The sequence below is a fragment of the Balaenoptera acutorostrata genome, chromosome 10, assembly GCF_949987535.1.
Source record: "Balaenoptera acutorostrata chromosome 10, mBalAcu1.1, whole genome shotgun sequence".
NCBI classification, from domain to species: Eukaryota; Metazoa; Chordata; class Mammalia; order Artiodactyla; family Balaenopteridae; genus Balaenoptera; species Balaenoptera acutorostrata.
The window spans coordinates 70,564,340-70,591,183 of NC_080073.1; the positions used below are offsets into that span (position 1 = coordinate 70,564,340).

At 44.9% G+C, this 26,844-nt stretch overlaps 1 protein-coding gene across 1 annotated transcript in view; it reads left to right on the forward strand.

The window, feature by feature from the left end:
- ZFAND3 (zinc finger AN1-type containing 3) overlaps positions 1-26,844 on the forward strand; it is a 326,971-nt gene that overhangs the window by 295,023 nt on the left and 5,104 nt on the right. The window contains exon 5 of the mRNA XM_057554383.1: positions 4,830-4,997. Within this exon, the coding sequence (XP_057410366.1) occupies positions 4,830-4,997 (168 nt within the window). The remainder of the gene's footprint in view (positions 1-4,829; positions 4,998-26,844) is intronic.

Here is a 26,844-nt window from a genome sequence, read left to right on the forward strand (position 1 = left end):
GCTGACACAATTTATTTGGAAATTTTCAGGAGAGAACATGAGTTGTAAAGACAAGAACAGTGACAGTAAGGAACAAATGTGAATTTCTGTCAGAGATAAAACAGAATTTTAAAAGAAGTAGGTCTGTTGTCGTCTCCAGTCAAGTTTTCCAGTTAAACTGTGTTCCTAAATTGAATGTCTTACCACTACTTTTCTGCTATTGGCTAGGAAAGTACAATTAGAAGACTTTCTCTCTTCAGAGGATTATATATTTTAAAAATCACTGTACTTATTTCTCTGTCACAAATAAAGCAATGGTTACTTTAAATCTAGGAAACTGAGAGATAAACTACTTTTTCTTAAGATTTTCCTTTCTCGTTTAATCACCTTATGATTCTTGATCAGACTTTCCTTTGACTAGAAGGTCTGATGTGGTATCTTCCTCAGGCTATTAAACGTAGGCAGAGGAAGAGGGGGTCTGGTTGGATATCAAGAACTGTGAGCCTGGCATAGGCATGTGGGCAGCTCTTGTGTGGGTACATACAGACTAGATTATGTTCTCAAGAAAAAGCATACTGGGAGAAGGTGCTTTGTTGGCCCTTTATGAAGGACCTTAATTAGAAGTCACTCCTAACTCCTGGGGTGGGAACAGTTTCTAGCTCGCCGCTGCACTCCTCCTGCTGCTAATGAGCATGCTCCTTGCAAGGATGCGTTTCTTCTGACAGTTAAAGAAGCTGCATATGAGAGTTATTTCTGTTCACCTTTTTCTCTGCATTAAACCCTTACTGCCCAAGTTCAGATTATGCAAGTAGACTGGTAGGTGTTTTCCATCATTGTTGAGGAGTTGAAAATGCTTCAGGGTAACAAGAACTATTTACTATTTGTGAGCAAAAAGTAAATAATCAAACTTTAATTTATTCAAATACGGACAGTAGATGAGGGTTCCTTTAGTGTTGACCGTAATTGGATCTTTTCTTTCTGGTGGTCCTTTTAAAATTGCCATTAAATTTGTAATTGAACAGTTGAATTATTTAGTTCATTATTATGTAATTAGAATTCTTGTCCTGGACATCTGTTTCTCTTATTTAGGCAACTCCCCACATGGCACAGGTTTCATTAAGTAATTAGGAGAGGAGATGTAAATTTCTTATGCAGACATGATGATGATCCTGTAGACCGCTATTTATTTCATCAGCTTATAATTAAAATACTAAGTTGACTTGTGAGGAAATGCCAAGGAATGGTTTGCTTTGCCAAGAAGTTACAGATAACACATAATTGGATGGCAGCATGTGGAAGGTGGTAAACAGTTTAGGGAGTTTTTTCTCCTCCCTCCTTGTGGTAGAGAGCATTAGAGGGCACAAGGATTCCTTTCCACTTAATAGACCATTGACTGAGTGAAGGATAAGTGGGCGTATTCCAGAATGCTAAAGTACGAATCTCTTAATGTCTAGGAGCAGTTCCTTGATTCTGAAAAATAACACATTCTGGTAAACATTTCACCTGTCTTGGTTCAGACTCATTGAGGACTGCTTCTCATGGCTCAGGCTTTCTATACATGGATGCCTTAGGTCTTGGACTTGCACAGATGCCGAGACATTGACTCTCAGAGGACTGACTAGGGCTGAGTGGTGTTCCTTTAGGATGGCCAGTGCAGTGCCGCCAGAAGCTGTTGGCAGCATGAAAGACCTCCCTAAGGACCCACTGTTTCAGGAACATCCCATGCTTCCTGCCTTCCAGAACAAATAATGCAGTTGTCTTTATATATAGTGTGGAATGGATAAAGGAAAATTTCAGGATGAGACCATGCAGACCTGTTTCTTAGTTTTGTTATTATTGAGTGCTCATTGGTCAGACAAGGTGGAGAATTAGAAGAAAAGAGATCAGGCCTGGACAGGCCTCCTAATTTGGGGGCGTTCCATCAGCTGGGTTGTTTGGTGATGACCAATGATGATTATGATTATATCAATATGAATTCTGTTTCTCAATCTTAGGAATCGTATGTTAAAAAATATTGTCTTCACATACCACTCTCTTGCTTGTTTGAAAATAGTTAGCCATGGATAACATTGACATTTACTGAAAGTAAATTGTCTTCTTGTAGCAGAGGCTTGCTTTAGAAATGGAAATAGGTGCTACGAAGGTAGACAGCACATTTGACAGTTTGGAGCAGACTCACTTGGGAAACAGCTTTGAATGTGAACATTGCATTTCCAGACACAAGCTCAGTTCTATGAGGTCCCAGTGCAAATAAAAGAGGGTCCGAGTGGTCCTCTTTTATATTTGAGGTGTGCTGGCCTTGTGTCAAGACCCTCTGGATTTTAACAATTTAAAAATGCAAAGGCTTCAGCCACCTTCTTGTGTGCACCCTAATCTCTCTCCTCTCCCCACCTCACCCCCCAGGGTTGGGGGATAATTTCTTATGTGGATGCTCCAGATTTAGGACCTTGTCTCAGAACAAACACCATTTTTTTGTTTCAGTTTTTACTCTAGAATTTTCTCTTCTCATTACCCAATGGGAAAAAAAAAGTCGAAATAGGGTTATTAATACAAATAGTGCCATTTCTGGTTTGTAAAAAAGGACCCCCCCCCCCCCAGAACAGTGCGGCCCATACCAGGTGAATTCCTTTTGTCTGGCTGCCTTGTAATCATTTACATTTAGATTGTTGCTTGTTGCTCTTATAGGGGAAGGGGAGGGGCCTGGTGCATCTGGCTGCCTCAGTCATCACACTGACTAGGTTTGGACAGCTTTGCTCAGCAGAGCTGGGAAATAGGCTGAACTTGCTTTCAATTGTTTTCATCAAAGGCCTTGTTTAGTTGGTTTGTATTGGGGGAAAATGTCATGTAGGGTGCAAGAACTAAATGAAATGAAAAATGAAGTTTACAATTGCTAAGAATGGTGCGTACCTTCTGAAAGTCAGTGCACGGTGCGGTGGGCCGGAGGGCTGTGAGCAAACTGTTACCATTGTCACTGTCAGGGCCAGCGAGTGCTCGGGCGAAATGCAGCATCCTCTCCACACAGAAGGAGGCTGGGAAGGGGATACAGACAGCCTTCCTTGAAATACAGCCGGACTTCCCTGGTGGTCCAGTGGTTGAGACTCCGTGCTTCCACTGCAGGGGGCGTGGTTCGGTTCGATCCCTGGTCGGGGGAACTAAGATCCCGCATGCTTCACAGCACGGCCAAAAAAAAAGAAAGAAAGAAAGAAAGAAAAACAGCCAACAGTTTACTGCTTCTCACTAGAGACACAGTAAATAGAAAATCAGGACTGCCTTAGGAGAAGATTTATTCATGTAAGAAATACTGAGTTGTAGGCATAGAGGGCACATTAGTGAACAAAGCTGGTGAAACTTCCTGCCCTCCAGGAGTTTACATTCTCCTGGAGGATAATGTCAAAAGATAAGTGCTGTGGAGGAATAAAAGGCAGGAAAAGGGAGGAAGGGAAGTGCTGCTGAAGGGGGCAAGAGTGGTCTAGACAGGGTTTTCAGGGAAGAAGACCTCATTGAAAATGTAGCTTAAAAGACTTAAAAGAGGGAATTCCGGGTAGTTCTGGGTGAAGAGTGTTCCAGACAAAGGGACCAGAAGGTGCAAAGGCCCTGAGGTAGGAGACAATCAAGAGGCTAGTGTGGATGGAGCAGAGGGAGAGAGTAGCAGGGGATGAGGGGAGAGAGATGGGAGGAGGGCACATAAGAAAGGCAGGGCCTTTCTGAGGGTCATAGGAAGTATCTGAACTTTTCCTCCAAGAAGGGGAGCTATTAGAGGATTTTGAGCAGGAGTGTGAAGTGATTCTAACTTGATTTTTAACAGGGTCGCTTGGCTGCTGTGTGGAGAATAGACTGTAGGACAAGGGGAAGGGCAGGGAGACCAGTAAGAAGCTACTGTGTTAGGAGACTCTCTTCCAGAGGTGGTTTAGCACAAATCACTTTGGAACCTTGGCGAGAGGTGCATCGTCAGTATGTAGTGTCAGTAATTCCAGGAGTACAGAGCCCCCCAAGTGCTGGCTCTTTTCTTTTCTTTTCTTTTCTTTTTTTTTGAAAGCAAGAGTTATTTACAGTCTGCCTGTGACATGAACTTTATTGCATTTTACTTTTTTAAGGTTATACAAAACACTTGTTGCACACTGCATCTCCCTTCACCTGCTAATTTGGCACCAGCCCTAGGGTTGTGGTGCCAAGTGCTGCCTCTGTACCACCCCACGCTGGAGGCCATGGGACAGCTTATTTGTGAACAAACGAGGACACTTCTTCACTCTGAATAAAGTTGGAATCGTTTTCAGTATTAGAACCTGATTCTTGTGCGTTTAGTTGTGCATAGGAATAGAAATGTCTTTTTACTAGAAAAGAGCATGGATCACCCATGAAACACTGACTTCAGGTATAGAATTGTGCTAAGCATGGTGACATACAGAAATAGTAGACACAGTCCCTTCTCTGGCGAATTACAGTCCACTTAAGGACAAAGATCCAAGAAGAGATAAATAACCAATACAAGCAGTAGACAACTAGGACCCAAAGAAGGGGTACAAAGAGAGGATCCCATTTCCAGCTCGAATGGTCTCCTCTGAGAGATAGCTATTTTTTAAAGACAACATAGAACAGATGTTTGTTGAGCCACCCCACCCTCCTCTCCTAGCTTGGGCCTGGCTTGTTAGAAGTCAGCTCTAAAGGTGCATGCTTGTCACAATTTGGGACATAAACCAGGCCAGTTAGAAGAACTGGCTCTTGCTTATACTGATCCAGTTCCTGGAAAAGGGCAGTAGCCTGGTCAGAAGAATGCCTTGGCTGCACATTAATCAGCTGTGCTTGCCAGGCCAAGCACTAACCCTGACCCCCAAATGTGTTGTTTTGCTCAGATTCACAGTCTGAGAATGAGGCTTCGCCAGTGAAACGGCCACGACTACTGGAGAATACTGAACGATCCGAGGAAACCAGCCGATCTAAACAGAAAAGCCGACGTCGGTGCTTCCAGTGCCAAACCAAACTGGAGCTGGTGCAGCAGGAACTGGGATCGTGCCGCTGCGGTAAGCGTCCCCCCAGTGGAGGACACAGCGTGGTAGAGGCTGTGTCCTTGGCGCCCTGAGAGGCTGAGCTCCTTCATTCTTCTCCCGAGTACCTCCCTGCGAGCTATAGGTTTGGAGCTTGGGAAATCAGAGTAGAGGATTCTTATTTCTAAACACCCTTTATTTCCTCTCACACATACAGAAAAGGCAAAAAACCTCCCCAACTACTCTTAAACATATTTCATTAGAGTTGCATTGTCACTGCTTACTGCTCTCAGCTTCTCGCCACTGCATATTACTGTGGTTCCTTCTCATTGATGACTTATTTAGAAGTTAACCAAACCAGTGAAATTCTGAGATATGTACCGTAAAACTCAGATATTAAATTAATTTTGAATGAGCTTCTTACTATATATAATAAATGGAAGATTTCTCCCCCGTATCCCTTTTAAATTAAAGTTTGATTAGAAAATTATTTTCTTTGAACCATAATTCATTGTCAGTTAACCCCTTGAAATAGCTTTAAAGTAACCTTTTCCTTCTGTATTATCCAGTGTAATACCAACTCTTGGAATTTTTGGTGAGATGTACTTTTTAAAAACTTTATGCCTACCCACGGTGGAACAAAACTTAGAACAATCCTTCCTCTCCCTTTGACCACATACATCGTGTCACGTGGAAGCGAAATTGTGTAGCTGCATTATTTAGGCTGACTTACAGTTTTCCTGTCCCTGTTTTTATTTCTTGACTTTAGAGCATAGTATTGTGAAATTGTTCTTTGGGACAGAGCTGTCATCAGGCACACTGGCTCTAGCCTCTGAGAATCCTGTATCCTTTGTCCTTAGGAGTGAGCTTTTAGAAGCCTCCTTTTACCTCTGGGATGGCCTTAGATATCCTGTAAGTACTGATGCTGGTAGTCAGGACTAGGTGGTTCTCCCAGCAGTTAGGAAGTTACAGTTGCTCAAAGCTCTTCATCTTCTGAAGAGATCGCCGTTGCTGCTCCTGTCCCTCAGTTATCTGCCCTGTTGGAAATGAGAAGGACAGAAGGGAGTTCCAGCCTCTCGTGGAAACTGAGTTGGAACTCCTTTCCTGTCATGAGTAGAAATCTGTTTGTTACACAGTCTGGTGTGTGGTACTCGGCAGTATCAGAAACATATTTATATTCAACTGCAGAAACGGTGACTAGCATGTGGAGTCCAGGTATCACTGGACAAGTTTTTATTCTTTAGCCTGGCATTTATTTATCCTATTAAATGCTTGTGTGAAAGTGTAAGGAGAGAGGTAGGATAAGACATGGGTGCAGAGGCTGTCAGCAGAATTTTCAAACCTCACTTTTGTTCCTGCAATGTGATGTGGTCCAGGTGAGCCCAGAACCTTGTTCTTAGGCTGTGTCTTGATCAACCCTGCCAGGTAATGTAAAATTCTTAACGAGGTAGTGAAGGAATACTGTGGTTAGCCAAGGAAACTCTGGGGTCTCATGGCTAACCAGCTTTGCCCATAGTGGTTTGTCTGATCTTTTGTGGTCTGCAAATTCTTGCTTTGGTCTTCACGTGGACCCCTTGGGGCTTCAGCAGTTCAGTCTGTTACCAGTGTTGTGCAGCTTCCCTGACCATTTGCCTGTTGCTTTTGTAACACAGGCCTTTGGTGATTCCTAAATTAGAATCATGGGATTTTCCTGTACCTTACATTCTTGTTTCCTTCTTGAAAGTAACTGAATCCTGGGTATTACACAGCATTTGCCCTAGTGGATCAAGCAGTTGGTCCATCAAGTGTGCTGTCTCGCCTCTGGCAGTGGCTAATAACCTCCTCTCCTTGTCAGGCAAGCAGTGAGAATTCACAATTTAGCGCTGAGAGATCCAGAGGTGTGGTAACCGAGTCTCCCAGTTTACCCTTCAGCTTTGATGCAAACCACCTAATTTCCTAAGGTCTTAAGCACCAAGCTGAAAATATCTAGAAATACATGTTGGATGACTTCATGTGCTCCTAAAGTGAAGCCAACTTGACTGGCTCTGGTAAGTGCAGATTACTCTGCTGTGCTCTTCACCTCTCAGGCAGGAGGCTGGGTTTCTAAAGTAAGTGCCTATTGGGTTTGCCATAGATGTGTTTTCTCTTTAAATGATCTAACACGTGGTCCCTTGGCTTATGCCCAATTCTGAGGGTCGTCTTATAGAGAGATTTGATTTTTCTGCTGGAGAAGAGAGCCCTGAGCTTTCTGCAGTCCCACCAGATGTAGCCTTCCTAGAGAGAGCTGGGAGTTCAGTTGGGCCCACTGAGAGCATTACACTTATGTCCCCAGAAAAATGACTGAGTCAACTGCCACATTTTAAAAGATGAAGGACAGTAATGGGAACACACACCTCTGGGACTGTCCCTGACAAATAGCTCTTGTGTTCCTCCTGCCTGTCTGCTTGCATCTCTAGGAAAAGGTGAGTTGTACAGTTATTTCCTTGAGGCTGCATGGAGTGCTAGGGAGACGTTTAACTGCCCTGAAAGGTTTTGGAAGACGGGAAACACAGTAATTTACTACTGTAAGTGAAGACTCAGGAAGGCGGTTTGAACTCAAACAGAACACTTTTCCACTGCAGAAAATCTTTTTTTTAATATATATTCACAATCTTTTTTTCCATTCCCCTTCCACTCTGTACAGGTTATTAACTGCTGACAAGAAATTCACATCTCATAAATAATGCTTAAGAGCCGTTGCTGTATAAATTGAATGTGTTACGAATTGTGATGGACCTTTTTGTAGCATTCGATGCCTAGAGCAGGAAGAACAGAGGATGTCATTTTCATTAATTTCTAATGAGGTGCCAATTAAAGACAGGGAAGACGCTCCAAAGGGTAGAGTGGCCAAGCTCCCCTGAATCCTCCGCCTGGGGCTCTCATCCAAACACTGCCAGCAAGCCTTCTCTAAAAATTCCATTAAATCACAGTCTCATCGAGAGCACACAGACACATTCAGCTCCCCTTTGATCTTCAAAAGAGCAATTTGTAAGGCGAGTTCTGAGTCTTCTCACATAGGGAACAGCTAGAGGTGATAGGAATTGTTAATTGCCAAGACACTCCATGGGCTTTCAATAAGGAGGTGAATTTTGAAGATGAATTCTCCTCTGCCTCGCTGTGACTAGATAACCTTTAAATCAACAATACCATAGTAACACCCTTTTCCTGTGAAATCTTTCTGGGTGCCAATCAGAAAAAGCATGTGGTGAGGCTGGGATGACACCCTGCATCCTAGTGTATCTTCAGCAGTTTAACTTCTCAAGATGGAAAACAATTGCATAAAAATGGATTTATTTGTTTCATTTTCTACTTAGTAGGCAAATTGATCATCTCGTTGTCTTTACAGGGGTCTTGTCTCTCCAAATGCCACCTGGAGGGTGTTCTTCTGAAATCTGGCCATCCTCATCCGATGTGGGCCACAGCACAGCCATGTGGATGCTGTGTTTTCTAATCAGATCTTGCATGATGCATACCACATGGCTTTTTAATCGCTATGCATTGCTTCCCAGAACCACAGAATTAATTTTTAAATACCTGTCTAAGAGCTTGCATAAGTTATGGCATGTTTTCAGTTGACAGTGACTTAAACTGTAAGCTGATATGCTCCCTTTTGGGACAACAGTGCTTTTACTAACCTCTTGAGTAATCTGACTTCGTTTACTGCTTTCAAAATAAATTTTATATTCCCTTTAGAAACTCAGAGTGATGCTTTAGCTGGGACCTTTAGTTTATTGACTTAAAGTGCCTCAGTGGTCATTTCTGCCTTTTCATTCACTGTCAAGCTAAATTCAGCTAGCATTTATTGAGATGTGATTTTGCATAAAGCATTTTGCTAGGTTTTGTGGGGAATATAGGAGGTAGCATACAGAATGTAGGAGCTCATAGTTTAGGTCAGTGATTTCAGCCTTAAGTGGGCCTCAGAATTGCACAGAGGGCTGTTAAAACACAGTCTGCTGGGCCCACCCCCAGAGCTTCTGACTCAGTGGGAGATGCTGATGCTGCTGGCCTGAGGACCGTGCTTTGAGAACCACTGCTCTAGGCGCTTCCCAACCTGGGAAGCCTCTAAAATATAGAATATCTGGGCCTCACACTTAACAATTAAATCAGAAAAGGTTTCTGGGCATTGTTTTTTTTTAACATTTTGGAAATTAAAAGTTTGTCCTGGACCATTTGAAAGTAAGTTGCAAACATTGTGACCCTTTATCCCTATAAAATTCAATGAATGTTTCCTGAGAATAGTTATTTTATATAACCGCAGCACACTTATCAGCTTCAGTAAATTGATACTGATAAATATTTTTATCAAATCTGTTGTCCATATTCTAGCTTTGCTAGTTGATCCAGTAATATACTTCATAAAAGCATTTTCCCCCCTCTAGTACAGAATCCAGTCCATGATCAAGTGTTGAATTTAGTTGTCATGTCTCTTTAGACTCTTAAGCTGGAACATTTTCATTGCCTTTCTTTGTTTTTAATGATATTGACATCTTGAAGGCTACATTTCTCCACCCTCCTCTGCTTACCCTTCCCAACCCCCCACTTTTTTAAATAGAGCACTCCTTGTTTGGAGGTTGTCTGGTGTTTCTTCATGATTAGATTCAGGTTATGTATTCCCAGCCAGAATGCTACATGGGTGATGTTGTGTCCCCCTCAGGGTTCTTCATTGGGAGGCACGGATGTTTATCTGCCTCTCATTATTGATGTTAATTTTGCTTCATTCACCCAGTCTAGGTGTTGTCTGATGTCTCTAAAAATAGTATTTTTGCCCTTGCAACTAGTAAGCAATCTGTGGGAAACACTTGGACTATAAAAATGTCCTGATCATCATCAAAAAGGTCTCCTAGATTCAGCATCCATTGATGATTCTTGCCTGAACCAATCTTTACTATGATGGTTGCAAAATGATGCTTTGCTAACTCCAGTCCTTCTCTTGCATTTACCATTTGCACGGAGCATTCTCCTCCCCCATTTATTTATCTCATTGGTTTGGACTCATTGGGCCTTATATTTTTCAGTGGTTTATAATTCATTACTATACTTAATTATTTTGTTGCTCAAATTGTCTCAGATTTGTCCAGTGGAAGTTCCTTCAAGCTGAATTCTGTATTTTTGTGACATACCTCCTGTTTTGTTGTTTTTTTAAAAAATTTTATTTATTTATTTATTTATTTATTTTTGGCTGTGTTGGGTCTTCGTTGCGGTGTGCGGGCTTCTCACTGCAATGGCTTCTCTTGTTGCGGAGCACAGGCCCTAGGTATGCGGGCCTCAACAGTTGTGGCACATGGGCTTAGCTGCTCCATGGCATGTGGGATCATCCTGGGCCAGGGATCGAACCCGTGTCCTCTGCATTGGCAGGTGGATTCTTAACCACTGTGCCACCAGGGAAGTGCCTGCCTCCCGTTTTTTAAAAAGCATTTTCTTACTCTCTGGCCTAACATGATGTGTTCTGGACGTATCTTGTACTTGATTAGTCCTGTATTCAGCCACTTTTCCAAGGATCCCCAAGCTGATTTAAATATGCATTCAGAGTAGGAATTTGCTGGTCCTGAGTGGAAGGCAGGCACATGCATGAAATAAGTGGCATCCAGGGCAGCCTACCATAAGAGTTTTAACCAAGGTACAAGACATATGTTATAGGAATATGGGGAGGGAGAGATTAATTCCAACTGGAAGACTCTGGACAGGCTTCCACAATAGGGGCATTAAAGGAAGGGTGGGACTTAGAAGTGCAGAAAGAGGGGATGCTTGGACCAAGCTGGTGTTCTGCAGGTGACCTCTGTGCAGCCCTGTGGAGCCTTGGGGTTGACTGAGGAGAGGCTGCTCGAAAAGGAGGGAAGGGATTCCAGATTCCAGGCTGTAGGGTTTGGACATGGGTTTGCAGTGAAAAGCTATCAGTGGTTTGAATGTGGTCAACACAATCTAATTTGACTTTTTTTTTTTAAATTAAGCACACAGGAAAGCCCAGGAGGCTGTTGAATCTTCTTAGAGGAGCAATCTAGGGAGAATGTGAACTGATTCACAAAGTGGAAAGGAATGTGCACGTGTCATAGCCGTCCCCATCCACTACAGGGGACTGACTGAACGGTGAACAGATAGTGATATTCTGAGGTCGAGTGTGGGGCAAGGAGCTGTGGTGATTATGAAGCATGTGGGTGACGTGAAACTACCAGGCTGGTCCATTCCACCAGCTTCAGAAACCACCACAAATAAGCCCACGTCTAGGCCTTTATTTTAAGTCTCTTCCAAGTGTGATTTAAACCTGTCAGGGACATTTGGCATTCTGTCCTATGTCTCAAAGAAAGCGAGGCTATATTTTCTTATAAAAGGTCTTAATTCTGTGTACAGAGTTCTAGCCTGGATCTGTCAGAAAACCCTACTATCCATGGAAACACCTGAGATCCTTTATCATGAACAAATTGGTTTCGCCAGTTAGGTGTTATCATTACTGCCTTTGAGTATTGAGTCCATGCTCTGCAGTGTGTTATATAGAGAGTGTGGTGACCAAGATCCCAGCCCTTTAGGATCTCCTGTTGTTTTATGCTGAGTCTGGCAGTGAAAGGCTAAAGTTTTTGCAGCACTTCCGAGACAGCAGCTGGGTGTTATGTTACCTTATGGCTCAAGAGAAGTGGAGGTGCCTGCCCACCCTCCCAAAAGCAAAAACAAAAACAACAGCAGCAACAGAAAACCTTTGATGACAGTTACTGTATATATGAGAGCTAAGAGTAATTGAAAATCTTGAGGCAAATTGAGAAAATTTTCTCCCTTTGCTACTCTCTTCCTTTCACTCTCACTGTACTTTCACCTAAACAAGAGTATGCTTATTTGTAGTCCCCATTTAATCTTTAATGTGTAAGAGTTCTGGTCTAAAACCAAACAGATTAGTCCCTCTAAATTGCAAGTTGAGATGTTAGAGCAAAACAAATCAAACCTTTACTGAACACTAGCTCCACATATTTGGCCCATGAGTTTACCACGTCCCAGAGATCCAAGCTACCATATGTCCTTTAACAAGGCTGTAGAGAGAGATTAGAAACATGAAGAGCTCCCCTTCCCAGCAAAGGAGCATCAAAGACCAAGCTTTTAAAATACAAAATGTGCAGAGCACATTTACTGAAGCCTGTGTCACTTCCCCACTCATACCCTACTGACAGGCAAACCAGCAGACCCTTGTCCCATGAAGTGAATATTTTCCGTCTGGATAGCAAATTTGCAACTATTTCTGTAGTCCAGTCTTAGCAATAACAACACAATAATAATTTAATCAAAACTGTTTGGATAGATTACCCTGTTTAGGATATTTCTTTATGGAGAGAAAAAAATGGCTTATTGTAAAAGGAAATGAGTTTTTTAAATTCTAAGAGTAAATAATTTCAGTTAGTTCTTTGCCTAGCCAGGTGTGTGTATATGTGCGTGTTTTTTGGATTTTTTGATATATAATTTACATACCATAAAATTCACCTGTTTTATAGTTCAGTGAGTTTTAGTAACTTTAAGTTGTACAGCCCTCACCAAATTCAAATTTTAGAATACTCCATTACCCCAGAAAGTTCCCACGTGCCTCATTTTCAGTCAGTCACTACACTCTCCTACCCTAGCCCCAGGCAACCACTGATCTGCCTCTGTTGGTATAATTTTGCCTTTTCTAGAATTTTAGCATCAGTGGATTCAAATAGTATATATATACAGTCTTGTGTGTCCACCATAATATGTTGTTTTTGAGATTCATCCATGTTGTTACATATCAGTAGTTCATTCCTCTTTAATGTTGAGTATTATTTCATTGTATGGATAATACCACATTTGTTTATCCATTTACCATTTTACATACGTTTGGGTTGTTGCCAGTTTGGGATATTATGAGTAGAGCTGCTATAAATATTCATGCAGAAGTCTTTGTATGGACATATGTTTTAATTTCTTGGGTAAATACATAGAGGTAGAATTGCCAGGTTGAATGGTCATTTTCTAAGAAAATCCCATCAGCAGTGTATTAGGGTTCCAATTTCTCCATAATTGGCCAACATTTAATGTTGTCATTCTTTTTAACTTTAGCTATTCTAGTGGTTGTGTGGTACCATCTCACTGTCGTATGTTAATTTTCATTTCTCTAATGACCAGTGACGTTAAGCATCTTTTTCATATGCCTTTTGGCCACTCATATATCTTCTTTTCTGAAGAGTCTGTTTATACTTCAGATATCTTGCCCATTTTAAAAAGATTTACAGAATTGCCATTTTAACAATATTCTAACCTATGAATATATGTCTCTCCTCTTACTTAAGTCTTCTTTAATTTCATAGCAGTGTTTTATATTTTTCAGTTTCCATTCTTTGTTAAATTTATTTATAAGTATTTAGTTTTTTGATGCTATTGTAAATAGAATTTTAAAATTTTATTTTCAGATTGTTCTTTGCTGCCACTTTGAAGTGCAGCCGGTTTTTGTATATGATCTTTTATCTTGCAACCTTACTAAATTCACTAGATTCCCTTAGGGTTTTCTGTATCCATGATCATGCCATCTGCAAATAAGGGCAGTTTTACCCCTTTCCAATCTGTATGCCTGTTAACTTCTTTTTCTTGTGTTACTGCACTGGCTAGGACCTCTGGCATAATGTTGAATAGAAGTGTTGAGAATCAACTTCCTTGCCTTTTCCTTGATCTTACGTAGAAAGCATTCAGTTTTTTACCATTTATATATGATTTGGCTGTAGATTGTGCATAGCTGTTCCCCATCCTGACAAAGTTTAATAGTTGTTACCTGTGGAATACATTGTAGGAAAACATTGGAAATGTTCAAATACATTCTCCCAAAACAGCTGATACAGCTCATGGTGAGCTACCATGTGACCTAAAAAAGGTGAACAAAGACGTGTTTTAAAGACTTCTCCTGTCCCATGCTTACGGTTGAAACACATGCCCTTTGTTCAGAGTCATAACGTGTCTGTCCAGCCATAGTGGGGAAAGCCTGTGACCTGAGGGCACTCCTCTTTTTTCAAAACCAAAATCAAAACAGACACCCAAGATGCTGTTCTGGGTTATTCTCACTTGAGATAATGAAAGCAAACCACACTGAGAAATGCTTTGTTTGAATTAAATGCTTTTACTACAATACAAAATCACAAAAAAATTGTGGGTAGATAGGTAATAGAATCACATACCACCAAGATGAGAGGGAGCCTTAGCAATCATTTAGTCCAACGGCCCCCCCCCTATTTTTTGTTTGTTTGTTTGTTGTAAACGAGGAAACTAAGGCCAGAAAAGTTGCCACTAGCCTCGTATCACACCTGTGTGCTAAATGTTGCTATTTCACGCAGGCTTTGATCTGAAACTCAAGGACTGCTGAAGAGTTTCTGACCAACATGACTGCTCACAGCACTGCCCACTCTCCCTCCCTCGAGCATAGCTTTCATCCCCCACTGACTACAGCTTCTTGTCACATATTCTTGTCCATCCCTGGGGGACTTCTGCTCTTATCTCCTCTGAAGTACCCAGAAGATTTCTTGGTCTTTCCTCCAGATTAATACACCTGACTCTCTTAACCTCTTCTTAGTTCAGCCTCCAGAACCTTGTTCAGGACTTGGGACTCTTACATGGACCCTTCACAGCAAAATGTCACCAAATTAGACCAGTTGTGGTAAAAGTAGTATTTAGTCAAAATAACAGGATTAAAATATTATTTCTTTCAAAATTGATATCAAATTGTTCACAAAGTGTTGCTAAAGAAATGTCCTTTCTTGTGCCTTTTATGTGTGTAGTTAAAACTAATTTGTGTTTAGTACATTGTATGCAGATATATGCTAGTAAACACTCTCTGTCTTCATGCTAGATTCTTATGTGACTCCCTCTTGAGTAGAACTTCTTAAAAAGTGCGGGCCTCAGACCAGCATTTCAGAGTCCCTGAGTAGGTGGGGATGCGTCTTTGGAAAGCAAAAATGCAGTTGCTCAGACAATTCTAATATACCCCAAAGTTTGATATACTGCCTATACACTTAATAGCTCATTTCTTCATAGGAAATGTAAAGGTAATTTAAGACAAAATCGAGTTACTGGAAATTTCCAATGAGGTCATGCACATCAGAGGTTTTATGTCAGATCTAGGCAACTCCATTCTCTTTTCACTCAGAGATTTACATCTTCTGAGTGTCTAACACATGCCTTCCTCCACTGGTCTCCTCTCTCCTGCTAGATTCTAAAATACTCAGAGAGCAGGACCATGTGTTGTTCTATAGCTTCCCACTGCCCCTGTTAGAGTTACGTGGCCTATAGTAGGTACCCCATCTGTTATTATTTCTTGTAATAACATACAAGAAAAAAGTTAGAAGTCAAGGAAATGTGGTGTTCTGGTGAGCCTGCTGGTTTTCTTTAGGGGAACGTCCTTTTGTGGTAGTGTTTGAAGGCAGGCCTAAGCAGGTGAATGGGAGAATGTCTGGCCCAGTCTCCATGGAAATTCTTCTTCTTTTTTTAAAAAATAAATGTATTTATTTATTTTTGGCTGTGTTGGGTCTTCGTTTCTGTGCGAGGGCTTTCTCTAGTTGCGGCGAGCGGGGGCCACTCTTCATCACAGTGCGCGGGCTTCTCATTGTCGTGGCCTCTCCTGTTGCGGAGCACAGGCTCCAGACGCGCAGGCTCAGTAGTTGTGGCGCACGGGCTTAGTTGCTCCGCAGCATGTGGGATCTTCCCAGACCAGGGCTCGAACCCGTGTCCCCTGCATTGGCAGGAGGATTCTTAACCACTGCGCCACCAGGGAAGCCCTCCATGGAAATTCTTGATGCCAGCGTACATGTACAACCTGAGGGTTTCCCAATGGAATAATTGACTTAAGGAATAAGGTTTAGAGAGAAAACCTTAGCGTTATTTATTTTTACATACTTTTATCCGCCTTGAATTTTTATTGGTAGAGGGGGAAAAATCAGGCGAGACAGGTATGCTATCAGAGCAGCATTGCTTGCTTGGTCTGATTTAAATTATTTGATATGCTTTTGGTTTAATTAAATACTCAACTTTGGGGATGGGTGTATTTGCCTAAATAAAACCTGTGATTCATCTTGCACGTGAATAAGATGGGCTCTTTGGGCGGCACAGAGACTGCCAGGTCACAGACCTACTGTGTATAACCACAGCAGTCTCTCACTCCTGCCTAGCAAACCCATCACTCTCTGACACAGAGTCCAAGCACTTAAGGGACTGAGAAGTTATCCATCTGGTGCCAGTCCAACTCCCTGAACTGACGCTGCAGAAACTACATCAGCAGTGCCCTGCCCTGGCAGGTAATCCAGCCACCACGTACATCTCCAGCCTGGAGGGAGTGAGGCCTGTCTTGTTGCAGGCAGCTTAGACTGACGAGGTGCTTCCTCCGTTGAACTAAAACCAGCCTCCGTATATGACATGTCCTCATTCCTCCTCACTCTGCCGTCTGGAGAGACCTGTCACAAATCATCTTCCTCTCCTGCAAGGCTTCTCTTCAGATATTTGAACACAGTGGCTTTGGCTTTCCAGTACCCCATTTCCTCCAGTAGCAAGTTCATTCACAGGGACTGAAGAATAGTGTGGGGATATCAAGGGCAGGGTGGGGTACAGGAATGCCAGACTGGGCTCAGTGCTTGTCTCCATAGTTTTCCTCATCAGAGGCCGTCACAAAATCTGGGAGTCTTTTTAATAAAAACTTTCACCTGCAGATCTCCTTGTGGGACTGCTCAAAAGTCTTCTGTGGAGTCCATGGTTGTCCTCTGTTGCTGTAGTTCTCAGAACATACTGAAATTGACTGCATGTCTGTCCTTCCTCCCAGACCATAAGCACTGGAGGACAGGGACCATATTGTGTTCTTCAATAGCTCTCCGCCGCTGCTATATGGTACCTAGTTTGCAGTGTTGCCTGAATGAGTGAATGGGTAAACCCTGTACCACTGCAGCGATCCTCTGGGTGAAGGAAGAAGAACAGCTTTAGGGCTTCCCTGGTGGCGCAGTGGTTAAGAATCTGCCTGCCACTGCAGGGAACAAGGGTTTGAGCCCTGGTCCGAGAAGATCCCACATGCCTCAGAGCAACTAAGCCCGTGCGCCACAACTACTGAGGCTGTGCTCTAGAGCCTGTGAGCCACAACTACTGAGCCCGCGTGCTGCAACTACTGAAGCCCGTGTGCTTAGAGCCCGTGCTCTGCAATAAGAGAAGCCACTGCAAAGAGAAGCCCGAGCACCGCAACGAAGAGTAGCCCCCACTCACCACAACTAGAGAAAGCCTGCGCGCAGCAACAAAGACCCAACGCAGCCAAAAATAAATAAATAAAATAAATTTATTACAAAAAACAAAACAATAATCTTTGAAGAACAGCTTTATTGAGCACCAGCTATGTGCTGGATGCCTGCAACTGTGTTATATCAGTTGACCCCTTACAAAAGCATGGTTGGACAGATGGTACTCCCTTTTTACAGAGGTGGAAACTCAAGCTTTGAAGTTAAGTAACTCAGAATTACTAGGGAGCACTTGAACCCAGGTCCGTTGAGCTGCCAGAATCCCACCACTTCTCCATATTCCCACACTGGCCCATGGGGTGCCCTAAACAGGGAGGGTATGGCTGCAGCATGAGTTTTCTCTGTTTTCAGCTGTACAGTTCTTAGCTGTTCCTTGAGCACTTCCCCGTCTCAAGGAAACATTCATTGGTAACAATTTATGCAACCTACTCTCTGAGGACCACTGTTCCATGTGCCACTTGTTGCTCCATCTAGATGCGATGCTTCTGGAGGACAGGGTCCATGGCATTGCCCCTTTTTTGTCCCCCACTGTGCCTGGGTAATGAGAGGCACAGTGGCACTTAATTCTCATTGACGTGTTCCATTTTCTCCTGAGTGCTAATTCATGTCCTCATTTTCCTTGAAAACTTACCTCCTCCAGGATACCTTATGCAGTTGACCTCTCCTCAGTGCCCCCGATTTATTACACATAGCTGGATTGTATTGATTTTATTTGCAGTTGATTTCTTGCTTTGCTTCTTGTGTCCTTCAGCATTTTCCTCTCTGTGTGTCTCCAGATGTCTTAAAAGCTGGGAACTAGTGATTTTTTTTTCCCCCTTCTCCTCCACCTAGGCCCTAGAATAGAGCTCTGTAAACAGTGCACAGATGACCAATAAATACTCTTGACTCCTTGAGTCTGATAGCTTCTTTCCCTTCCTGGACTGACAGCCCAACACTGGAGCTTGAATCCTTTATTTATTAGATGAGATTTCTATAGCAGCTTTCCTCTGAAGAGATCAATATCGGTGAAGTTTGTTTTTGCTTCTGGAAAGTGCTTTTAGCTAAGCACACTGAGGTTCTGACAAGATCACATGATAGTCCTTACTCCTCAACTCTTGGCCCCTGAAGATGCAGGCTCCAGGAAAAGCCTTGCTGCTTCAAGTTTTGCTGCTTTGTTGTCGGAAATGAGCCTGAATAAGACTGTGGCAAATAGCAGCACAGCTCTGCAGTGTTGGTTGACTTTGTAGCCAGCGTTACCAAAAGAGAACTTGCATTTGGGGGGCGGGGCGCTGCTGTCTTTTGGAAGGCAGATACGGAGAAGGCCGCCCCCTAGCCAGAGCCCCAGGCACAGTGGTGGAGGGTTGTTGGCTCTCACACAGTGCCTGGTGTTGCTAGAACTGTTCAGCCTCTGAGACTCCAAGTCACCCCGCCAGGAGGCTAGGTCCCTGGGACGGACCCACGAAGGGCATGAGACCCAGAGACTGAAAAGAAACAAGTGCTGGGGAGGCAGGGAGGAAGTGCTGAGAGCTGGTGGCAGAGGAGCTGTCACACTGCAGATGTGGGTGGTCAAGACTGACCGTGAGATACTGGAGCGGAGTTCAGAGGCCACAAACTGAAAAGGGTAAGTGAGTCCGCCCTATCATTTATTGGAGAAGTGCCTAAAGTAATTGGATCAGCTGGCTTGTCTAGGAAATTTCTCACCTTTCCACGTCTCCTTGTTTGTTAAGACGTTATTCCCATCCCTGTTCGGAGTTAGGCAGAACTCAGCAGGGAATGAAGGCATCTACTGCAGGCTTTGCAGAGAGGTGAGGGCAGCAGCATATAGAGAGAACCTGCTTGGTGTGGATACTCAACATCACCAAATTTGACCTGCCCTCGAGCCTGCAGTCCAGAAAACACCCTCTGCTGTCAGATCAGGAGTTAAGGCAACCATAGTTACTGAGGCACAAAGAAGAAAAGGGAAGAGAGCAGAAGTTGAGGTGCGGTGGTATTGGAGAACCCCTGCATTGACTCATGGGGTGGTGTGAGCTTGGGAGGGGCCGCTGCTTATTTCCTCCTGTGATTTGAAAGGTGTTCTCTTTCTCTGTTGTCCCCTGTGGAGTTGAGAGGTTGGGCCACCGAACTGTCTAGTTTATTTTCTACCCCAGAACAGTGCCTGGGACATGGTTGGACAGAGGGGACGACAAGAAGTGCCACTCTTTGCTTTGGGGACCTCACCAGCTGCTGTACGTGTAAAATGTACAGTGCCTGGTGGATACCTGGGAGACAGGTGGCCCTGGCCTGTGGGGACCTCCCCCAGTGGCTCTCTTCAGCAGCAGGCAGCCAGGCCTGCTGTAGTTATTCCAGTGAGTCCTCCAGAAAAGTACTCCGGGGCTGCGGGGAGCTGGGGGAAGTGTTCATGCAGGTGTCAGATGCTTTTCTCTAGCCAAATGTTCTGTTAGGTATCGGTCAAGATACTGCTTGTAATGCAGGAGATGGGTTGTTCTTAGGCCGTAGAGTGGGAGGTGGCAGGCAGTGGCTGCGGCCGTTGAAGACATTTGCTGTGGGTCAAGGAGGCTTAATCTAGTGACAGCCCATTTGCTCCTCAGGGAGCTGAGCGGGCCCCTCCCTCCCTGGACCATCGCGAGGATGCCCGCCGGGCAGCAGCAGACTGTTGCCCTCCAGTGGGAGACAGAAGCTCTGAGTCAGCACGTGATGGAGTTTGTGCGTCCTTGTGATTAATACATAAGATGACATGTGTTCTTTAGAGCTGTGCACCTCGGTTACAGATTCACCCAGGAAGGGGGAAAGTTCCAGACTCACAGATTAAAGGGCCAGCTTTGTGTTAATTCCCTTGCATCAATTAAATTGCTCTTCCCTTGAACTGAACTGCTACCCCAGGATTAATTTTCCTTGGAATCTGGAGTAATTGACCAAAATACTAGGGTAGAATAGGAGATGAATGCAGTGGGAACCTGTGTGTTTACGTTCAGTTCTTCATTATCTGTACTCAGCACATTGTGATTATGAGTTACAGCAAAATTTTAATTCCAGGAAAGCATCTAATGCCATCTTGGACCTTTCTGGGTTGCCTCTCAGAGTGAGCTCAGCAAATATAGGCTCATATTAATAATGGCAATAGAAAAGCATAATTAGGGAAGTAAACTTGCTACTGCAAAAAAAAATTTTTAAAGTACATCCAGGGCTTCCCTGGTGGCGCAGTGGTTGAGAATCTGCCTGCTAATGCAGGGGACATGGGTTCGAGCCCTGGCCTGGGAAGATCCCACATGCCGCAGAGCGGCTGGGCCCGTGAGCCACAACTGCTGAGCCTGCGCGTCTGGAGCCTGTGCTCCGCAACGAGAGAGGCCCGCGCATCGCGATGAAGAGTGGCCCCCGCTTGCCACAACTGGAGAAAGCCCTCGCACAGAAACGAAGACCCAACACAGCCAAAATCAATCAATCAATCAATCAATCAAACATACGCATCTGATTCAAGATCCTCATTAAAAAAAAAAAAAAAAAATGGTCCACATCAAAAAAAAAAAATCTTTAAAAAAAAAAAAAAAAAAAGTACATCCAAAGCCAAAGCCAGACAATAATCATCTTTACATTGTGCTCGCTGTACCCTGTTCACCCAGGTGGTTGGAAGTAAACTGTGTGGTGGTGGTCCTCTCCAGGAGAGGGGGCGAGGGCACAGTTACCAGCAGTAAATGTTCTTTTATTTTTATTTTTTATATATTTTAAAATTTACTTTCTTCTTTCCCTCCCTTCCTCCCTTCTCTCTCTTTCTCTTTCTTTGGCTGTGTCGGGTCTTAGTTGTGGCACGCAGGATCTTTCGTTGTGGCACATGGGCTTCTCTCTAGTTGTGGCGTGTGGGTTCTCTCTCTAGCTTTGGCCGCAGGCTCCAGGGTACATGGATGGGCTCTGTAGTTCATGGCACGTGGGCTCCTTGAGGCACGTGAGCTCAGTAGTTGCAGCACGTGGGCTTAGTTGCCCCATGGCATGTGGGATCTTAGTTTCCCCACCAGGGATTGAACCTGCATTGGAAGGCAGATTTTCTTTGCGTAAAGAAATTTTCTTTGTGTAAAATGTTGTGTAGCAGAAAGAAAGCCATGTGAGTAGGGGGAAGGAGCAGGGAAGGAGGGGGTGCCCAGCCTTGAAACCAGGTGAGTGAGTTGTACTGTGTAAGGTGAGAGGGGTGACAACAGCTGGAAGAGCTATCCTGGTAACAGCCAACCTTCCTTGAGTCGAGGCTTCAGCGGCTCTAGTCTTTAATGCCCGTAACAACCCCGTTTATAGGAGACGCACCTGAAGGTCCGAAAGGCTCAATGGCTTAGCGGCAGCCACACGACTGTCAAAGCAGTGCAGCTGGAACACGAATCCAGTACTTGGGCTCCGCAGCACAAGATCCTCATTGAATTATCCAGAAAGAGAACTTGAGGTTCCCCTAAGGGACATGCCATAGCAGCAGGGGTGGGACTAAGCCAGAGGTTTCTCCCATTGCTGGTCTGTCATTTCTGTCCTCCCCTGTGACCCCAGCATGTGGATTGTTGAAAGACCAGCAGAGAAAAATAGGGTAAGTATTCCTCTCTTTCCCAGGTGTTGTTCTAGAGAGACACATGGCATCTGTAGTCTGGTGTCCCCTGACGGCATTGCCACTTGGACATTCTGGACTTGGATGAACTGGCTCTTGCCAGTGTAGCCTTCAGGGGTGGCGAAACAGGCCACAGTTCTCTGGTGAGCCGTGTGTCAGGAGCCTGTCTTTAACTAAGTTGCCCCCGTGGGCCCAAGCTTTGCCCTCGGCGGCTCTTGGGTAGGATGGGTTTGGCCCTTTTTTTGCCTCCACTGCAGCTTTGGAGTTGGTTTTCTAGGAGACCTCTCTGAGAGGATAATCTTTTACAGGACAAGGAAATATTGAAAGAGAAGGCCAACAAATCAGGAGCCTGCGGAGAGGAGGATAAGGTCTCCCCCAAAAAAGAAGTTTCCTGCGAGTACCTCACTATTCTCCTGAGGCCCCAGAGAGGTGGGGGTGGGCGGAGGAAACAGGAGGCCAGGAATGCAAGCACCTTCTAGGGCTTTTTTGGATGCTAAAAAGTGCCCCAGCTCCTAAGAGGCTGACGCTGGCTGCCTGCTTTCAGCTACTGAAAGGAAATGTTTGAAAGAGCAAGTCATTATTCCTGTGGCAGAAGCTGCCTTGAGCCATTTTCTCTCAGTTTTTAAATATATGTTCATCTCTAGATAAAACAGCCTAGCACAATGTGAACCTGCAGCCAGCCCCCTTCTCCTCGTGCACCGAGGGGTTACAGAGCTTGCTGGGGGAGGGTTCTCAGGTCAAAGCTGAGGGTGCAGTTTCCTTCCTGGTGCGGGCACCTGGCCCCCAGGCCCGGCCCACCCGTACCTCCCACACGCACCCTTTGGCAAAAATAGGGTAGCCTTTTCCTGGGTGGAGGCAGGAATGAAGGGTGGAAGACTTGTTCTCTGGACGTCGGGTGGTAGAAGGAGATGTTCCTGGGACAGGGTGAACATTCCCCACGGACGAAAGGAAAGAGGTCAGAGTTTTTGCAAGAATGGGGCAGTCTGAAGAGACGGCAATAAAGGACACCAAGAATGGTGGATTTTTCTATACTTGGGAACTGACGTGTGCACGCACCGTGTCGGGAGCTTCGTGAAGCTGGGCCGTGGCGGCGCGGCTCCCCCTCACCACCGGCCGCTCCCAGGGCCTCCGCGAGTGCTCTTTGCACGGGCTTGTGGACCTTTGCCTCTGTCGCAGTGCTTTTTGTTGCCGGGTTTAGCTTGTATCTAACTGATGTTTTAGTTGATTTGGGGAAAACAAATGATTGCTTCTGTTTTAGAGCTGTCTTGGTATTGTTCTGTGGTTTTTACTAAATTGTTGAGTACATGGGGCTCTTCTGAATTGCAGGTTCTCCTTCCCCTTGGAAAACAGACTGATGCCTGCTTGGTGGTTCACTGTGGCTTTGGTTCCAGCTCCTTGGGCAGCTGACTCTGTCCATCCACCCATTCTCTCCCCCAGCCCAGCCGAGCACTGTGTCAGCTAACTCAGTGAGCCGCGATCCAGTTCTTTTTCTTGGAGTGTGATTGCTTTTCCCTCCTCCATGCAAAGTCAGGGATGGAGGAGAATGTAAAACAGACGCGTTCCATTCCTGAAACACCTGCAGCTGCTTTGCCTGTACCATGGGCCTGATGAAATAAAATGCATTAAGATCCTTTAATGCATTTCTGTGCTACAAATTCTGCCTTGGGCATTGATTGGGTCAGCGGATGTGGTGTAACCCAGGGATTGCTGCTGGTGGGAGTATAAATGGTTAACGCTTTGCAACAAGCTTTCCTGTAGCCACCTGCTGTTCCCAACATGTACTTACAAATGAGCTATGAGGTCAGTTAGCTGTCCTGAGTTTTAAGAAACTTTTATGTTGTTGGAAAAATGTGATTCTTTTCTTCTAATGTGCTTGCCCGGTCACTTCAGACACGAGTCAGGTATGTTTGTTGTTTATGTTTGAAATAGACACTTCAGATAGCAAATGGTACTTATTGAGCTGAGATTTGGAGGCTCTGTTACCCAGGTTTCTCAGGGAGCTTCGGGAGGTCTTGGGTAGGCTCTGTTTGCTGTTTGGATAAAAATGTCAAGGTGCAGTCTCCGATTTACCTCCTACCTGGACATACCTGCCTGGGGCTTGTTGCTGGTGGGCAGGCACCGGGAACAGACGTGTCAGTGTGGATAGCACGTACACGCACGGTGCCGCCTGAGGCTGCACACCTGGAGATCATTTTACAGTGCCTCGGTCCCCAAGGCTTGTCAGTATTTTTAGGTTCTGCTTGAACCTTTGACAATCTGAAATTCAAATGAGCAAGAAAGTGTAAAACATTTGTTGTGAGTGAGGTAAAAACACCGGAGCAGCTGGAGTCGAGGCCCCCCCCTGGTCTGAGGCTTCACTGAAATGGCCATTTTGGGAGAGCCCCCGAGTGGGGGGATCTGCAGGAAAACAAATGTTTAATTAATTAAAGTCCACAAGTATCCAGAGCTGCCCAGTTCTGTCAGCTTTTAAGTGGTGCTTTTTTACTCCAAGATAAAGCCAATAAGCAACATTTCTGTCTGGCAGGGACTGAATAAAAATGTCAAGGGCTCAGACTTTGTGAATTTTGGCATCACTTTCTTTGTCTCCTTTAAGAAATTCCATGGAAAAAAGACAGTTCCAACCCCTGCTCAGTTCTTAAGGTTCAGAGGGAAGCACTGGCCTGGGGATCCGGGGCCTCAGCCAAGGGTAGGGGCTGTACTGCCTGCGGGATGACAGGTTGGCTCCGCCCTCGGTCCTCCAGCTCCTCCTCCACACACCTTCCCCACCCCCAACACCATAGTGGTGCCTGAGGATGGGGGGAGGAGTGGGGGGAAAGGGAACTGGCCAATGGGGCCAATTATCTGGTTCAGCTGCCCTCAGGGCCCCTGCCTGCCAGCATGGCTGAGAGGTAGTGACCCTTCCTCCTCAGGCCCTGGGTGTTCCTCTTGGGCAGTGATTGTCAATGATTTTTGTCAACAAGTAAGTGAAACGGGAAATATTGTTACAACTTTATAGCACTTACAGTCAGGTATTGGGTGTTAGTTATATCATCTTTGCTTAATGATGGCATTTGTCAGACTGTTCTCAATCCTGCTGTATAGTCTCAAAATACCCACACCTGTCTCTGTGTGAGCAGAGGTGAGATTTAGCTATGGATGAGGGTGTCTGAATGAAATGGATGACTTTCAGATGTTAGCTTTAAAAGCTGAAGTTTGGTTCCCACCAGATGAGCATTTTTAGAAACCTGCATGTCAGACCTTTATGAGTCTTGGAAGAGTGAACGTTGGATCCATTTTCTGCTGGGAACGTGTTTTTAGGGACTTAGGTGTCGAGCATCTCCAGGTCGGTGTGGCCTGTGGCTCTACACCAGGAGGGCTGAGTCCAGGTGTGCTTGTTTATAACCGTGAGCGGCCTGCACTGAAATGCTTGTCCTCCCACAGGAATCCCCCGGCCTCTCTGCTCAGGGTGAGGGTGAGCTGAGTGTGCTGCCTCTGCGTTTCTCATTCACATGCGATCCTTTCAGGACAGGGGGTTAAGATAGGTCTTGAACTGTACTTTTTGCCTTTTGCCTGCTCTACCCCCTCTGTTGCTGTCCACAGCCCCAGCACCCTGGGAGGAGCCCACCACGGTTCAGCCGCTGTGGCTCCCTGGGCAGGCCTCTTCTTCGTCCAGCCCTGAGGCTGCCTGCTCAGTTGAAGGTTTGTTCGAAATGAAGGTGTAGCTGCCGGAGACCTTGCAGCGTAGCTCGCAGGACGGGGGCAGGACGGCCGACTGGTCTCACCTGTGCTGGTCGGGCCTCCTCTCCTCTCCGCATGCCCAGGATGGCCTGTCAGCCTGTCAGGAGCCAGGCAGTGGCAGGTGGAAAGGGGCCTGGAAGGTGGGCCGTGGGACCCAGTGCTTAGACAGCTCTTCTGCACCCTCGCCTTTTAATCAAGGGCTCATCCCAAATTGCTCTTCTGCGCTGACAAACAAAGAAACACCCACACAAGTTCTTGAGCGTTTTGTGAAATTTACTGAAAACAGCTCCGCAGCCTTAACGGAGCTCTGCGGCTTCCTCCTAGCCAGTATTTCATGGAAAACCAGTGATCCGGGGCTCCCAGGAGCGGGCAGCAGTTGTGTGATATGGCAGCGGAAAGGGCTGAGGTTAAACCACATTTAGTATTATAGGCTGATCTTTTTTCAAAAACTTTTGCCTTGGGTGTTTTCCTCGCTTTTAGAGGGTTGGCATCCTTTTAATCATTATCCTACTGCTTCTCTCTCCAAAGCACTGTATGTATATAGCTATCATAAGCAAAAGTATATTGAAATTGTTTTTAATACTACGTGATGCTGAACTATGGGACCATAAGGAGGGTGTAGATATGAATTGTACATATGTGAGTGAGTTTGGTAATGATATATAACTTTTTAAAATCGGGGAGAAAGAATTTCATGATACCCTGGGTAATAGTACCAAAGCCCCTGTCGCAGCTCTGCTGATCAGTTCAGTGTCCTTTCTCTTTTCTTTCCCTCTGGACACTGCCTTGGCTGACTCACCCTGGAAGGGCCCCACTTGGTTTCTAATAAACGGCGTGAGGAAGTGTTGAGGCTGAGGCTGTAAATCCCCTTGTGCTCTAAAACTGTGTTCATCACTGAAATGAGAACAATCTGCTTCCCCAGCAGCCTAACTCACTTCTCTCCATATGCCCAGCTTGGTCTCCAGATTTCAGAGAATAATTGAACGTTCATGACACTTGAGTGGTTTCTGGAAACAGGTCTGTGGGTATCGAGAGAAGAGAATAAAGATTCACACACACACACACACACACACCCCGCCAGTCACCCCCGAATGCGTTCCTGTATCCAGAACAGCCCACCCCAGCTACTGACACCAAAGTACATTTAGCCAATTGGCTGCTGTCAGTGGATAATACCTACTCAGCATTTGGGACAAGTTCCAGCATGTAACTTCCACTTGGTGAGTGAACTTGACAGGAGAGGGAATTGAGCTTAATTTATATCATCTAATAACCTCAGTGCAGCAACTTGGGAAGTTAGCCTTCCAAAATTTCCCCCAGACTTTTCCCCAGTGAATTACAATGCCATATA